This window comes from Dendrobates tinctorius, unplaced genomic scaffold (genome assembly GCF_039654945.1).
Source record: "Dendrobates tinctorius isolate UK_male_01 unplaced genomic scaffold, ASM3965494v1 ptg000060l, whole genome shotgun sequence".
Taxonomy (NCBI): Eukaryota; Metazoa; Chordata; class Amphibia; order Anura; family Dendrobatidae; genus Dendrobates; species Dendrobates tinctorius.
Window position 1 is genome coordinate 35,460,719 of NW_027361728.1, and position 14,342 is coordinate 35,475,060.

General features: G+C 41.8%; 1 protein-coding gene across 2 annotated transcripts in view; it reads left to right on the forward strand.

Moving 5' to 3' along the window:
• NCEH1 (neutral cholesterol ester hydrolase 1) overlaps nt 1–12,692 on the forward strand; it is a 29,944-nt gene extending 17,252 nt beyond the window's left edge. Inside the window, exons 4-6 of one of the 2 annotated variants that reach the window (XM_073578835.1) lie at nt 5,346–5,517; nt 7,365–7,968; nt 10,369–12,692. In XM_073578835.1, the coding sequence (XP_073434936.1) occupies nt 5,346–5,517; nt 7,365–7,968; nt 10,369–10,532 (940 nt within the window). In that variant the 3' untranslated portion in view covers nt 10,533–12,692. Of the gene's footprint in view, nt 1–5,345; nt 5,518–7,364; nt 10,279–10,368 lie in introns of those variants that run through there. The other variant, XM_073578836.1, reaches the window with a different exon arrangement.
• The last annotated feature ends 1,650 nt before the right edge of the window (nt 12,693–14,342 follow it).

Here is a 14,342-nt window from a genome sequence, read left to right on the forward strand (position 1 = left end):
ATCCTGCTCTGACAGCGGGGATGGGTGTAAAGTTACACAGCGGCTTTAGAGCTTCAGCTTGCCGTCCTCTTCTTTGCAGTAACCTAGAGCCAATATAAGATTATTTTTGCCCTTAGTCAATAGCACACATGACAAGATTCAATACGCGGCTCTGCAGACATGTAGTACACATGATGGTATTAAATACATGGACAGCATCGCACACAATAGGATTAGATGAATGGATTTTATTTCACGTGATTGGATTAGATGCATGGACTGCATCACACAATGGGACTAGATGCACACACTGTATCAAATGCACAGTACAGCGGAAAATTACTGTGATCTGGCCAGAGCCATCAAAGTCATTGCAGTTGCTGTGCTCAGGGCACAGTAATAATCAGTAAGCGCAGTTCTGGGCACCAAGGCTGTGGTAATGATTTTGTTTAGTGATGTACTCCGCGCTGGATGATGTTCTCGTCGCAGAGCTGGTGCCTGGACCTGGTGCGGTTTTGTAGAGAAGCCTATTTCAGACATGCCTGCATCACAGACTTGTGAATAAGGCTTTACACTGGCATAACTGAGTCAGTGTGCAGAGCACAGCAGCATGATGACTTTATTGCTGTGCTCTGAAAACTGCAGTGACAGCGACGGTGAGTACAGTTCTGGCAGTCTGATGTATTACTAATACCCAGCTGCCGACCTGTCCTCAACGCTGGAAGAAGTTACCGCCTCAACACTTGCGCAAAGGTATCGTCTGCCAGGGATGAGGACAGGTCAGTAGCCTGGTATTATTAGTACAGTGTCAGGCTGCTCTCACAGATGCTGCCCGGACCTCCTGTCACCTCTCGCCACTGAACACTGCATGAATGATGAAAGGAGGAAATTGTATCTCGGCAGTTGGCGTAGCTAACTGCTGTTAAATGGCACTGTTCATCCCAGAGAGCATCATTTAATGCGCAAGGTCCATTGACAAGATCACGGGTCACCGATGATTTGCCAAGACAGCCAGGGTCTGCTAAAAACCCCTGTGCCTGTCATGACTGTGCTTCTATGAAGACCAGCCTATGTAATATATAATATACAGCGGCTGAAATGAGCATTAAACATTTCACAAATTTTCTAAGAAAATATATTTCTAAATGTGCTATTGACATGAAATTCTTGCCAGATGTCAGTAACAAGCCATCCAATCTACACAGGCAAATTAATCAAACCATAGATGTGCATAACTTAATTTATGTGTAATAGTGAAAAATGACACAGGGAAAAACTATTGAAGAGCTGAAGAGGTGCAAAGCTCCACGGAAAGTCATGACACAAGCTGAAATCTATTAGTAATTAGAAAGCAATCCTGCGACTTAATGAAAAATAATGTCACCAGGTGAAATTGATGGACTGTAAAAAGTATCTTGTTGCCAAGGTGCCATACATGAAACATCTCATGATGAGTAAAACCAGTGAGCTCTCTCAAGACCTTCACAGCCTTATTGTTGCAAAACATACTGTTCTGTAACTACATTTCTTACAGAAGAAATTCTAAACTACTGAAGGTTCCAGTGAGGATTGTTCGGGCCATAATCCAGAAGTGGAAAGAACATAATTTCACCAATAACCAGCCATGACCTGGTTCTCCCTGCAATATTATAGACAGGAGTGAAAAGAATTATCAGAAAAGCTGTCCAACAGTTGAGGAACACCTGTGGAGAGCTACAGAAAGACCTATAATCAGCAGGTACAGATTTTTTTTTTTTTTTTCAGAGAAAAGATTAAATAATTCACTCAACCTCTATAGTGTAACGCCTACCATAGACCAAAGGCTAAAAGGCTTCCTCGTACTGACATGGCACAAGCCACTCCAGAGAAATTACAGTACCCTTTAACCCCTGTACAGGGATTTGGTTTTACATTAGGACCTATTGGAATGCCACCATGGAAGGGCTGCCATCCTGATGTAGGAATGATCGCCCAATGCAGAAACAAGGCGGGGTCAGAACAGGAGGAATATATTAAACCAAACATGAGCAGAAGATGCACACCTAGCTAGGGAAACACTAAGGGTTCATACTCGCTTGTGTGTGAGTCTCTCGCATGAAAACCTGGCACTCGGACCGGAGCGTGCAGCTACATGTCTTTCTATGCCGCCGCATGCTGCGGTCCCAGTGCTGGCGGCAGTGTCAAGTTTTCATGCGAGAGACTCACACGAGAATCGTGTGAGTCTCTCGCAAGTGAGTATGAACCATAAGTTGTATCTGGCAGCTTCCAGCAGCGAGTTGGAAGCCTTAGCAGGGTGTTGTGCTCTAACAATTGGCAGGAGCAGGGAGCTGATAACTTTAGCTGGCTAGCACACACACCCATACTGCCAGACTGGATGGCACTACAGGTCCCAGCCACTCTAACCTTAGTGGCTGGAAAGAGCACGCCGTCCAGAGCTTTTGGTTCTTACATCTATATCAACAGCACCACCCACAGAGTGAATATGGCGGCGACAGAAACAGAAGTCGCAGGAGCAGGTTCTGGTGGAGATGTGACACATAGCCTGTATGCACGTTCATCACGCAAGACTCCATTGCTGAACAAAAAGCATGTTCAAGCATGTTTAACGTTTGCTCAACAACATATAGACAAGCCTGTGAAATACTGGGAGAATATAGTCTAGTCAGAGGAAACCAAAATTTAACTCTTTGGAGGCCATAAGGCACTGCATATCAGCCCATAATCACTATACCAACAGTGAAGTTTGGAGGCAGAAACATCATGGTGTGATGCAGTTTTTCAGCATACGACACTGGCAAACATCATATCATTGAAGGAAAGTTGATGTGGACAAAGATACCGAGATATTCTTGAAAAAAATCTGCTTCCATCTACCAAGATGATGAAGAAGAAACAAAGGTGGATATTTCAGCAGGACAGTGATTCCAAACACACAGCAAAGAAAACTCAGTTGGTTTCAAAGAAATAAAATAAAGGTGCAAGAATGGCCCAGCCAATTACCTGACCTGTATCCAAAAGAAAATGTGCGGAAGGAACAAAGGTCACAGTTCATAAAAGGAATCCACGGAACCTTCAGGTTTTGTAGAGTGTGTAGAAGAATGGGACAAAGTCACACCCGAGCAATGCATGCGACTAGTTTCTCCATACAGGAGGCGTCTTGAAGCTGTCATCACCAACAAAGGCTTTCAAACAAAGTATTAAATACATTTCAGTAAGTGTGTTCAATACTTTTACTGTGTCATCTCTCATTATTACACATAACTTAATTCATGGACATCTATGGTTTGATGTATTTGCATATATATATATATATATATATATATATATATATATATATATATATACATATACACGTGGTCATAATTGTTGGTGCCCCTCATTTAATGACCGAAAAGCCCACAATGGTCACAGAAATAACTTGAATCTGACAAAAGTAATAATCAATGTCTGACTTTGATTTGTTCATTTTCATTGATTTTTTTTTATTTATTATTAGTTTTGTCAGATTCAAGTTATATCTGTCAGCATTGTGTTTTTTTTTCTGTCATTAAGGGTATGTGCACACGTTGCGGATCCGCAGCGGATTTGTCCCTGCAGATCCGCAGCAGTTCCGCAGGTATTGTACAGTGCAATGCAAAGCAATGGGATTTCAAAACCGCAGTGCAGATGTTGCGTATTTTTCCGCGTTTTTAAATCCGCAACATGTCAATTCTTTGTGCGGATTCCGCAGTGGTTTGACACCTGTTCCATTGTCTTCAGATAAACCGCAGGTCACTTTACCTGCAGTTTTACATGCAAGTCCGTGCAGAAAAATCCGCAGCTGAATCCGCACCGTGTGCACTCACCCTAAATGAGGGGTACCAACAATTTTGACCACGTGTAACGCAAGCTGGTTGTCTGTTGCTCCAGGTTTACAGCTTGGTAGTCCTCCATATTATATTTGCCATATTCATATTTTCAACATATCGGACTCATTTTTACTGGTTGCTTAATGTTTAATATTTGTCTAATAAGAATAATATATTTATTCCACTTATGTCTCTGTTTTTGTGAGTCTGTGTATTTGCGTATGTGTATGTATATAGTATTTGATGCACATAGGGCTGGCATTTTGTAGAACATCTTTTTGGAGTTTCTATCCTCTGTATATTCTCCATGTTAGTTATTCTGCTAATTGCTCAGTAGGCCAGAGATGTGAGTCACCACACCAGATCCACCCTGGCTGAGCCGTGTATCGCTGTATGTCATAATAGAACATTTTTATATAGCTACTTGTCACCCATTATAAAAAAAAATAAAAAGTGTGTCATTATACAACTACAATCCCAATTTCAAGAAAGTTGAGATGTGTAAAATGTAAAGAAAACGAGAGTGCAATGATTGGAAATCTGTTACAGCCATATTGTATTCAGAACATAGATCAGATATCAGATGTACAGCGTTGCACGTTTTCCATTTGTTTTGAAAAAAAAAAAAATAACTCCGTTAGAAATTGATGGTCGCAACGCCTGTCAAATACGTTAGGGCAGACAACAGACTGAGAACATCTGGGATGTGAGAAGACCAAGTGCTGGCGTTTTGGAAGAGGAAGGTTGTCCCATTCTGACTGCTGTAAGATTCTCGCTATTCAACAGTCCTCGGTAATCTTTTCCAAATTTTGAGTTCATAATGAGCCAATTGTTTTCTATTGGTCAAAGGTCTGGACTGCAGGCGGCTGGTTCATGATCGAACGCTTATGTGACGCTATTGTGCTGGATGCGGTTTCAGCCTTACCATTTTCTTGCTGAAATATATAAGGCAGCCTTAAAGGTTTGTCCTGTCCAAACCGCAAAGTCTGCAGTCACTCTGTGTGACTTAAGTCTTAATAATCCCCCCAGCGCATGCACTGTGCGCTGCAGGGATTCGCGTGTTTCAGACCTGGGAACGGAGGGTGTGTATGAGTTATACATACTCCCGGTCAGTGGACGTAGTCTCGCTCCATTCACTTGTATTGAGCCAATGCCGTGCCCAATCAAGTGACGAGGCCGGCCAGTAGTCGTGTCAAACTAGAGGTCGCGGCCTCGCTCCATGCAAGAGGAATGGCCGGACAAGTCTACTGCTGTTCCACTGATTGCATATGGGACTAATGGAGATGGCCGAGGGCTGTTTTATTGTATGCATGCATGTAGCTGAAACAAGTTACACTCCTGGAATATTATTGGTGTATTGGCTTTATTGGCACTCGATAATAGCTGGAGTCCTACTTTAATGTCGCTTGTCTCAAGATTATTATTGGAGGAGGGTGCGGAGGTCCTGTCCTCAGTACACCTGGCTTTCACTGCACATGTACGGACATATGTAATGATGTATATTGTGTTTTCTTGTAGGTACAGACTTGTACCAAATGTGCATTTTCCAGAGCAAATTAATGACGTATACGCAGCCTCTAAATACTTCTTGCAGCCAGCGGTCCTCGCCAAATATTCCATAGATCCGTACAGGATTGCGCTTTCTGGAGACAGTGCTGGAGGAAACCTGGCAGCAGCAGTATGTCAGCAGGTAACTCCTAGATCTCCCCATGCGTTCGCTTTAAACTTCATACGTTTTTAGAAGATTTATAATCGCAACAAATTTTGGTGCAGATTTTTGTTGCATGTGATTCCAGGAAAATGGTATAATTATTCACTCCGTTGAAAAGGGAATGGGTTGGTGGATTAATTCATCAGCTTGTCTTACTGATGCCAATGTTGATGTCATTACCTAAAGCTGATTAATATATACAGATTTCTCCATAATCTGTTGAGCATTTTAATGTTTCTTCTTTTGGGAAAGTTGCATACATTTTATGATATTCACCATAATGTGATTGGATAAATCAATCATAAGTTTTGAAAAAATTGTTAAAGATTAGAGGGCATTCCCATATCCACATATGGTATTTAATCAGTTTTGCAATTTACTGTTTATTAATATCTCAAGAGAGACTGCAGATTTGATCTTTTCTGTATTTGCTGTCTAGCTTGTAAGCGCTGCACTGAATCTGGCCAGGATTGGGAGCTAACGGTGCCTTTTAGCAATCATGGTCTTCTAAAGGGCAGCGCTGACAAGCTGAATAGAAAAGCGCTTGTGTGCACTGTACATGTTTGACTACCACTGCTGCACACTAGTGGTGATCAGTCTGTTAGGCAGCGAGCTAAACAAAAGGTGTATTATTATCTTGAGAACGCCTGCAAATTTTAATAAACTGGAAACTGTGAAAGCGCTTTTTTTTTTTTTTTGTTCAAGCACTATCCAACAAAAACCATCTTTAAAGGGAGAGAAAAGAAATATTCATTAACACAGGGTGCTTTATGACCCTGCACTCTCGGGATCAGTGAGGGTCTCGGTAGTCAATTCTCAAGTGATGATGCATTTACAATCTATCCTATGGATAGGTGATAAATGTTTATTGGTTGCCCCAAGAAAGGCTTTATGCATGTTTTAACTCTCTAGAGACCATGCCATTCCAAACTTCACTGATCACTAATGGGACCCTGGTACCTTGTCTTTACCAGTCCATCAATGGTTTTGTATATAGCAGTCGTCACACATGCATGGAAATGCTGAATACTCAATGGGAGGTATAAAAATATCTGCATGAAGCAACTTTACCTTTTAATTGTGGCTTGTGGCATAAAGGTTGCAAAACTAAAGTTTAAAAATATATTTTTTTTTCACCAAAAGAATGAAAACTCCAAAATGGACGTTCACGTTATAAGCAGCAATCCCTCTGCTGACCACTAAGTGGCACTGTTGGCTATCTGCAAATTGTACAGTTACCTCCAATGATGGAAGTGATCCCTTTATCATACACCTAAAATAACTGCGTACTTGTGCTATGAGTCTATCGGTCAGAACAGAGAATGATTTTCTTAAATCTTTTTTTCCCATACCTCCGTTTGCATGCGCTCTTCATCCATTTCATGTGATCAAATCAGTCTGATTTAGACTCCGACAATCACTAAGAGAGAAAATTATTCTCATATTATAAAAAAAAAAAAATCATTTTATTATGTAGAATGTGTATTATTTAATTTTATAGAAGTTTAGACGGTACTTCTTTTACAGGGGACCCGACATCTCTCCTCATGTCTGTTTGAAAAAACAAAATTTATTCTGATACATGAACTCCGGTCCTCTGTCATTTCTCCTGGGAATGAAAAAATTGAGTGGGATTTACCATTTCCTTTGTTAAGGTTTGTGGCTACAGTGGAGACAAACCCTACATTTCCAGCATGAATAACAGAGGTACAGCATAAGGCTGAGTTCTAAATCTCATAATGCGCCATCGTTTTTTGTTACGCGAAGTCTCGGTTATTAATGCAATATAATACTTATGTTCTTCTTTCTGTTTGCTTCTTATATAGCTTACACAAGATGAGACTGTAACAACCAAAGTAAAACTGCAAGCTTTGATTTATCCAGTACTCCAAATATTAGATTTTAACACACCCTCCTACCAGCAAAATATGGATATGCCAATCCTTTCCCGCTACGTCATGATAAAGTTCTGGCTGGACTATCTAAATGGGAGCCACACTTTCGCCCAGGCCCTGCTGGTTAACAATCACACCTCTTTAGACGTACATGAAGCCGTTGCACTTCGGCAACTTTTGAACTGGAATTCATTGTTGCCTTTGAGCTTTAAAAAGAACTACATGCCTCTGATACAAACTATAGGGAACCCCAGGATTGCTCGAGACGTACCTGCTTTATTTGACACCCGAGCTTCTCCATTGATTGCACACAAGGAGACCCTTCAGAAGCTTCCAAAAACCTATATCTTAACCTGTGAACATGATGTCTTGAGGGATGACGGGACCATGTATGCGAAGCGGCTGGAAGAAGCTGGTGTTGACGTCACTCACGATCATTATGAAGATGGCTTCCATGGCTGCATGCTCTTTGCTACCTGGCCAACTTATTTCTCAGCTGGTGCCAGAACAAGAGACGGCTATATCAAATGGCTAAGTGAGAACCTTTAATAAACATGACATATCAAATTTACAGGGACTATGAAGTCTGCTCTGGGAAAAAAAATAATGCAAGACTTTTTCATTTTAGATTTGAAGGATCTTCCTCTTTTTTTTAATTAAAGAAGTGCTCCAGCAATTTTGTTTTTCCTATATAGTTCAACATAGGCTATAGTGGCATAGACAAGAGCCTCAGTATTCTTTGTGTTAAGCAGTGTTAGTTGATGTGCCATCTTTATTCTTTTATCCCTGAGATGCAGCCTACATTTCCCATCCTGGCTTTATCGAGAGAGAAAGAGAGGGGGCAGAGTTCTCATCATGTTGTGCCAGCCCCGAGTCCTTTCTCGCAGCAGCTGTGATGGATGAGGGGCATAGAACTGCTTACTCACACTACAGTGTATTCTCTATACAGCATTGGCCTGTCATCTCTGACTTCTTCTTGTGATAGGTTTCTCACTGTCACCTTTTCCAAGATTCACACAACATTCGTAGATCATATAGACTGTGTGCCTCAGGAAACCTGCAGCTAATCATTGTAGGAACATGTCTACTATATCATTGCTTTTATATAAAGCATAAATGATATCTTGAGTGGTGAGGGAAGACGTGCAGAGAAACTGGGAGGTTAAAGCTAGGTGGAGTATGTGAGCGCTCATGGCTGATTTTAACAGGTGATGTCACCATGTAGTTCTGATGTCAGACTGGTTCACAGAGTGGAGATCACCTGTTACAGCTGCCACGAATGGGAGGTATAAAATGTATGGGAGCAACTATAGTACGGTAAAATAAATTTCACTTTGAGAATATTTTTGATGACTAAGCATCATATCTGCAAAAATGCTGGAGTACTTCTTTAACTAAAAATAAATGACTTCTCTGTATTTGTTTAAAGTATATAATGGGATAACCACAGAAGAACTGGAATTGTAGTATAGTCTGTTACATGCGTCACCACTGTGTATTAGTTAGGGTGCTTTCACTTTGCCTTCCGGGACCCGTTCAGTGGCACTGTCGGGGCTTACGTCTTAACCCCCCACAAACGTGATTTGGACTTGTGCACCAACGGTACCATTATAGTCAGTTTTGCTGGGCGTCCAGACGTAAGTCCCGATGACTCCATCAAACTGGTGCCGGAACGCCATCTTGTTATTACACTTGAAATACATTTCTGGTAGATGCCTCAATCACCACTGTGTGTTGACTGTACACTGCACGTATGGAGCAGTTGCAGCGTTGACACCTCGGATGTCTTGCACAGACCATCATACCTGTTCTATCAGATGTTATGTAGCTCTCCATATTCTCCTGCAGACTCTGTTTCCGTATCGTGCATTATACACGACCACCATAGAACAATACTGCCTGTGATCTGCACTCCATTGTCTTACAGACCAAAGTTCACACACGTGAATCAGGCCTTAAAATAAAAGGTGGGCTCTGCAATATTGCTCTTATCGTTCATGGAGTAAGTGTAAGTGATTTATCTAACACTCCAACGCTCATGGCCAAAGCACACCAGGGAATAAAATGCAAGGAATTTTCGTTAATCACTGGGAAGCTTAGTTTTACCCTCTGCAGCTTTCGTCTGTACCAGGCTTTCACTGTACAAATATGTCCTGGAATGAGTTTGCTGAAAAACATTGCAGATACTTTGCACTAACCTCTACTGACCCTCATTGTCCTAAAAGTGAAAGAAAACGCCTGTCTGGCCCCTGTCCAGCGCCTGTCTGGCTCTCTACTGACTTAGATAATAGCTTTTATATGTGGATAGCTTAGGAGCTGTGTGTTTGTTTGTTTTGTTGTTGTTTAAGGCTATGTGCACACGTTGCGGATGCTGCTGCGTTTCCGCAGCGGTTTTGGCCCTGCGGAAACGCAGCAGTTCCGCTGACCATGTACAGTACAGTGAAACGCTATGGGGTTTCAAAAACGCTGTGCTGACGGTGCGGATTTTTCCGCGTGGTTTTGCTGCGGTTTACAAACCGCAGCATGTCAATTGTTTGTGCGGATTCCGCAGCGGTTTCATACCTTTACCATAGTAGAGGTGTGAAACCGCAGACCAAACCGCAGGAAAACCGCAGGTCACTTTACCTGCGGTTTTATCTGCCTTTCCGCGCGGAAAAACCCGCAGCGGAATCCGCAACGTGTGCACATAGCCTTAAGCTATATGGAAAGGTTGTTTCCCCCAGGAAAGGAAATCACTGCAATGATATGTTCGCTTTCAGTAGTGTTGGTGTTAGTATTGCTGTGTGTGGTTTTAGATTATCTTGAGTTTTACATCTTCATTGTATTAAAATCTGATCCAAACTGATCTGAACAATGTTTTTTTTTTTATAATTCTGGGCATGCTTTCAGATCTCATTCATGAATGTAGGATTTATACGCTTTTATTTACTTGCAGTGCGAAGTTTTCCGCAGCAAAAACTGTTGCAAACTGGATCCTGTCCTGCGTGCAAAGAAGCAGCTGTGCATTACAGTACATGGTGCGTTCATGTCAATACCCGGTGTAAATTTCGCAGTTATCACAATGGTTTCCGCTGCGTAGTGCCGCAGATATACTGCTGACTCTACTCTTGGTATCATAAAGGGAGATATATGTGGTGAATATCCGCACCACGATGTTTCTGCAGGGTGTGTATGAGATTTAATATATAATCCACCACGTTTATACCGTAAGGCCGGGATCACACTACAGCTTGTGATGCGAGAAACTCGCACGAGTCTCTCACATCAACACCCGGCGCTGCGGTCGGCACTCGGGACCAGATCGTTCAGCTGCATGTATTTCTATGCAGCAGCTGCTCCGGTCCTGAGTGCCAGCGGCAGCGCCGGGTGTTGATGTGAGAGACTCGTGCGAGTTTCTCGCATCACAAGCTGTAGTGTGATCCCGGCCTAATATGGATATTCCATCCTGATAATCCAGATGAGAAATACACTGCAAGAAAGAGCAATGTGGAAGAATACTTGGAGAGGCAGAATAGAGCAGCCTGTTACACATGTGCCCTGCTGCTGCATTAACTAGGAGCGTGTTAAAGGGAATCTGTCCGTAGGATCAACCCTTCTATGTAGACATGCATGTCATAGGAAGCTGAATAAAATGATACCTTGATATCTGCGATCCAATGTCTTATTCCACTGATATCCATGTTTTTCCTTACATGTAAATTCGCTGTTCAGGCCTATGACCCAGACACTGATCTCCGTGAGAATCTGCCTCCAGAGATTATATAACTGAAAGGGGGCATTACCAGTGTGAGACATGTAACTAAGACAGGATAGTAGGACTGAATTTTGCCTCCTTACAAACATTTAGCAGCTGCAGCTCTCACAGCTCTGCTGTATTGCAACAATACTGCAAAAATAGCTGCTTGCGAGATGGAAGCTGAAGTGCTGAGAGGGCTTGTGCACATGACTGTATTTTTGGTAGGAGTGTTATCTGACAGTTAATCTATGGGTCCGTACACGTCTGCTTTTTTTTTTCCTCCTACAAAAAATTGTAGCATTCCTGAGTTTGATCCGATATTCAGAGCGCACTCAGCCATACAAGTGAATGAGTCTATGGAAACCATCTGACTGCACTTGGATGACATCTAAGTACAGTCTGATTTTCACAGACTATCAGAATGAAGAAGATGGACAATTTATTCCTCATCTTCTCTTGCAATAGAATTGGATCACACTGTGCTCAGTTTGATCAGTGTGTGATTAGCATAATCTGCTCGATTCTCTCAAATAAGCTAATATACGCCAGTGTGACCTTAGCCTGCAGAGAGCGGCCACAACATATCACACTGGAAACCATTACAAAACACTGGTAATGTTCCCTTTCATTCACACTAATCTCTGGAGGCAGATTCTCAGGGAGATCTATGTCCGGCCCATAGCCTGGAACGGATCATTTACATATAAGAAAAACGTGGATTTCTTTGGAATAAAACATTGCAGATATCAAGGTATTTTCTTTGTCTTCCTATGACCTACGTGCCCATAATTCTTTTCCATTTCATGAAAGCCATAAGCTAAGTGCCAAGTTATTTTATTATCACTCTTTAGTTTGGCTAACCTACTTGCGCACCCTACAGTAGTGCCACGCTATACTTCACACTACGTGCCCATATAGACTGCTTAGTAGGGCTGATCCTACTGACAGATTCCCTTTAATGTACTCTTAAGCTTTTTATTCTTTATATGTTATTTCAAGAGGTTGTTTTTTTTTGGGTTTTTTTTTAATACCCATTCCTAATTTTGGCTTAAAAAAATGTAATCTTCCTGATATGTGTTTGTGTGTAGCTTTTATGGCACAAGAAAGTGTAGAATATATTTAGCCGGGACTGCACAGGTTACCTACACAAGCTACTGCCGGCTATTCTGTGGCCTGAACAGCGTACGGGGCAGGATCTCCTACTAATTCACTGTCCGCCACGGAATGAAGTCCTGTCCGATGTGAAGTGATGATGAATTGGCTCACTCCAGAAGTGCTGTTCTCGCCTCTTACCGTGTAGGTGACGCCATAAGCCACTCCTTACAGTAGTCACATGGCGGCATATTTTCCACAATATCATGTGTGGCAGATAATTCTGTATTGATCCACGGCTAATCTTGGAAAAGTCATTAATACCATATTTTTTTCAGAATTGCCTTATTGTACTTCTCACGACTTTGTCAGCATACGTTTTGAGAATATTTATCAAAAATAATAAAATTTAATGTAGAATTATTTCAGAATGATGTGTGGGTTTTCTGTATTTTCTTACTTGCCTATTATTGTACATATATTGTATATGTGTTACTGTAGACTATATTCACACGCCTGTTTTTTTTTTCCCACGCTGATCCATACACATCGGTTTTAAAGATGGATCCATGTCTCCAGTTCTTGACACTATTAACAACAGGGCCTATTCTTATCCGTTTTGCGGGTCAGACTTGGCCATTAAAGTCTGCTGGGGTCCATATAAAAAGGATAACATAACGAAGACATATTTTTGTTCTTGATTGTTTCATCCATATTTCATTTGTTTATTTTTCGTGTGTTTTATTTTTTTTTGTCTTATTTAATTCTTTATTTTTCTCGCTCATCCAGCGCCATGTATTTTATAGATGGGTAAGACCTCGACCCTACAGGACCTATATGGCCACGTCAGCAGTCCGCTGGGCTCATATCTACTGATAATTTTCATTGACATATTTCTAAGTACTGTAGACAAAATAGACTTTTTTCATAAGCATATATGTACCCCACAAATGATATTGCCATACAGTACAAATGGTCAGACGACCGAAACTCTGCTAGTGGGTGCACAGTCTTGTCTCAGCGAGCAGACAGAGTGTTCTGAACATGCAGCCAGCTTGCCTTACATTTAAAAAAAACAAAAAAATTTTTTTTGCTCTTTAGTATGTGCAGTACTACTCTCTACCAGAAGATGGCAACCATTCATCAGGTAGATTGTTCTCTCTCTGCTCAATGTTTAAAAAAAAAAAGTGCCACGTGTCCTTTTTATTACCTTGTTTTGTGTTTTTTTTAAAAGCTGCTTTCATGTCAGACACTTAACTAATTAGAGATCTTGCGAGATACTGACATTACAAGACCTAGGTTTAATATGGTATTTGCAGTGTGTTCTTAAATGACACTTAAAATGAGTCATGGAGCCCCATGAGGACACGTATGGTGAGAACTGTCTTCTGTAAAAGTCTGTGTGACCTTAGGAGTCGTTGGGCCAGATTCATTACTTCATTACAGCTTTTACGCCAATATTCTGATGTAAAAATGGTTGGAAGAGTCTTTAGTGGAACACAAGGCGGCGCTAAAATATTGCGACTTTTGGCATTCTCGCGCCTTTTTCGCTCAGCTTCAACAAAGTGGGCAGATCTGTGGCAGAATAGGCGCAGGATGACCGCCGCTCATTAATTTTACGACGAGCAATGGCGTTCACTCTGCCTCAGATCTTACTCCAGCAGGGACTGTAGTAGGATTTGTGGCCAGGAGCCTGCCATTCGTCCGGCGATCCTGCCTGATTGAGACGTGCACCCGTATAGATGGATCGGGTGCGTCTCTCTCCAGCACATCTCATCAATTATGGGGTGACCATCGCCAATCTCGATGACTCAGGGCCAGTGTGTTTAGCAGTTTTGTAATTTTGTGTTCAAAAGAAAACAAATTGCTGTAACATACATGATAGTAAAAGCACAAAGCTGCTATCAGTCCCCAAATGTGGCAGAAAATATGTTTTTATTCCAAGGCTATGTGCACACGTTGCAGATTGGGCAGCGGATTTTTCCCTGCGGATTTGGCAAAATCCACAGCTAAATCCGCAGGTCAAAAGACCTGCGGGGTATCTGCGGTTTAGCCCTGCGGTTTCACACCTCTACAGTGTT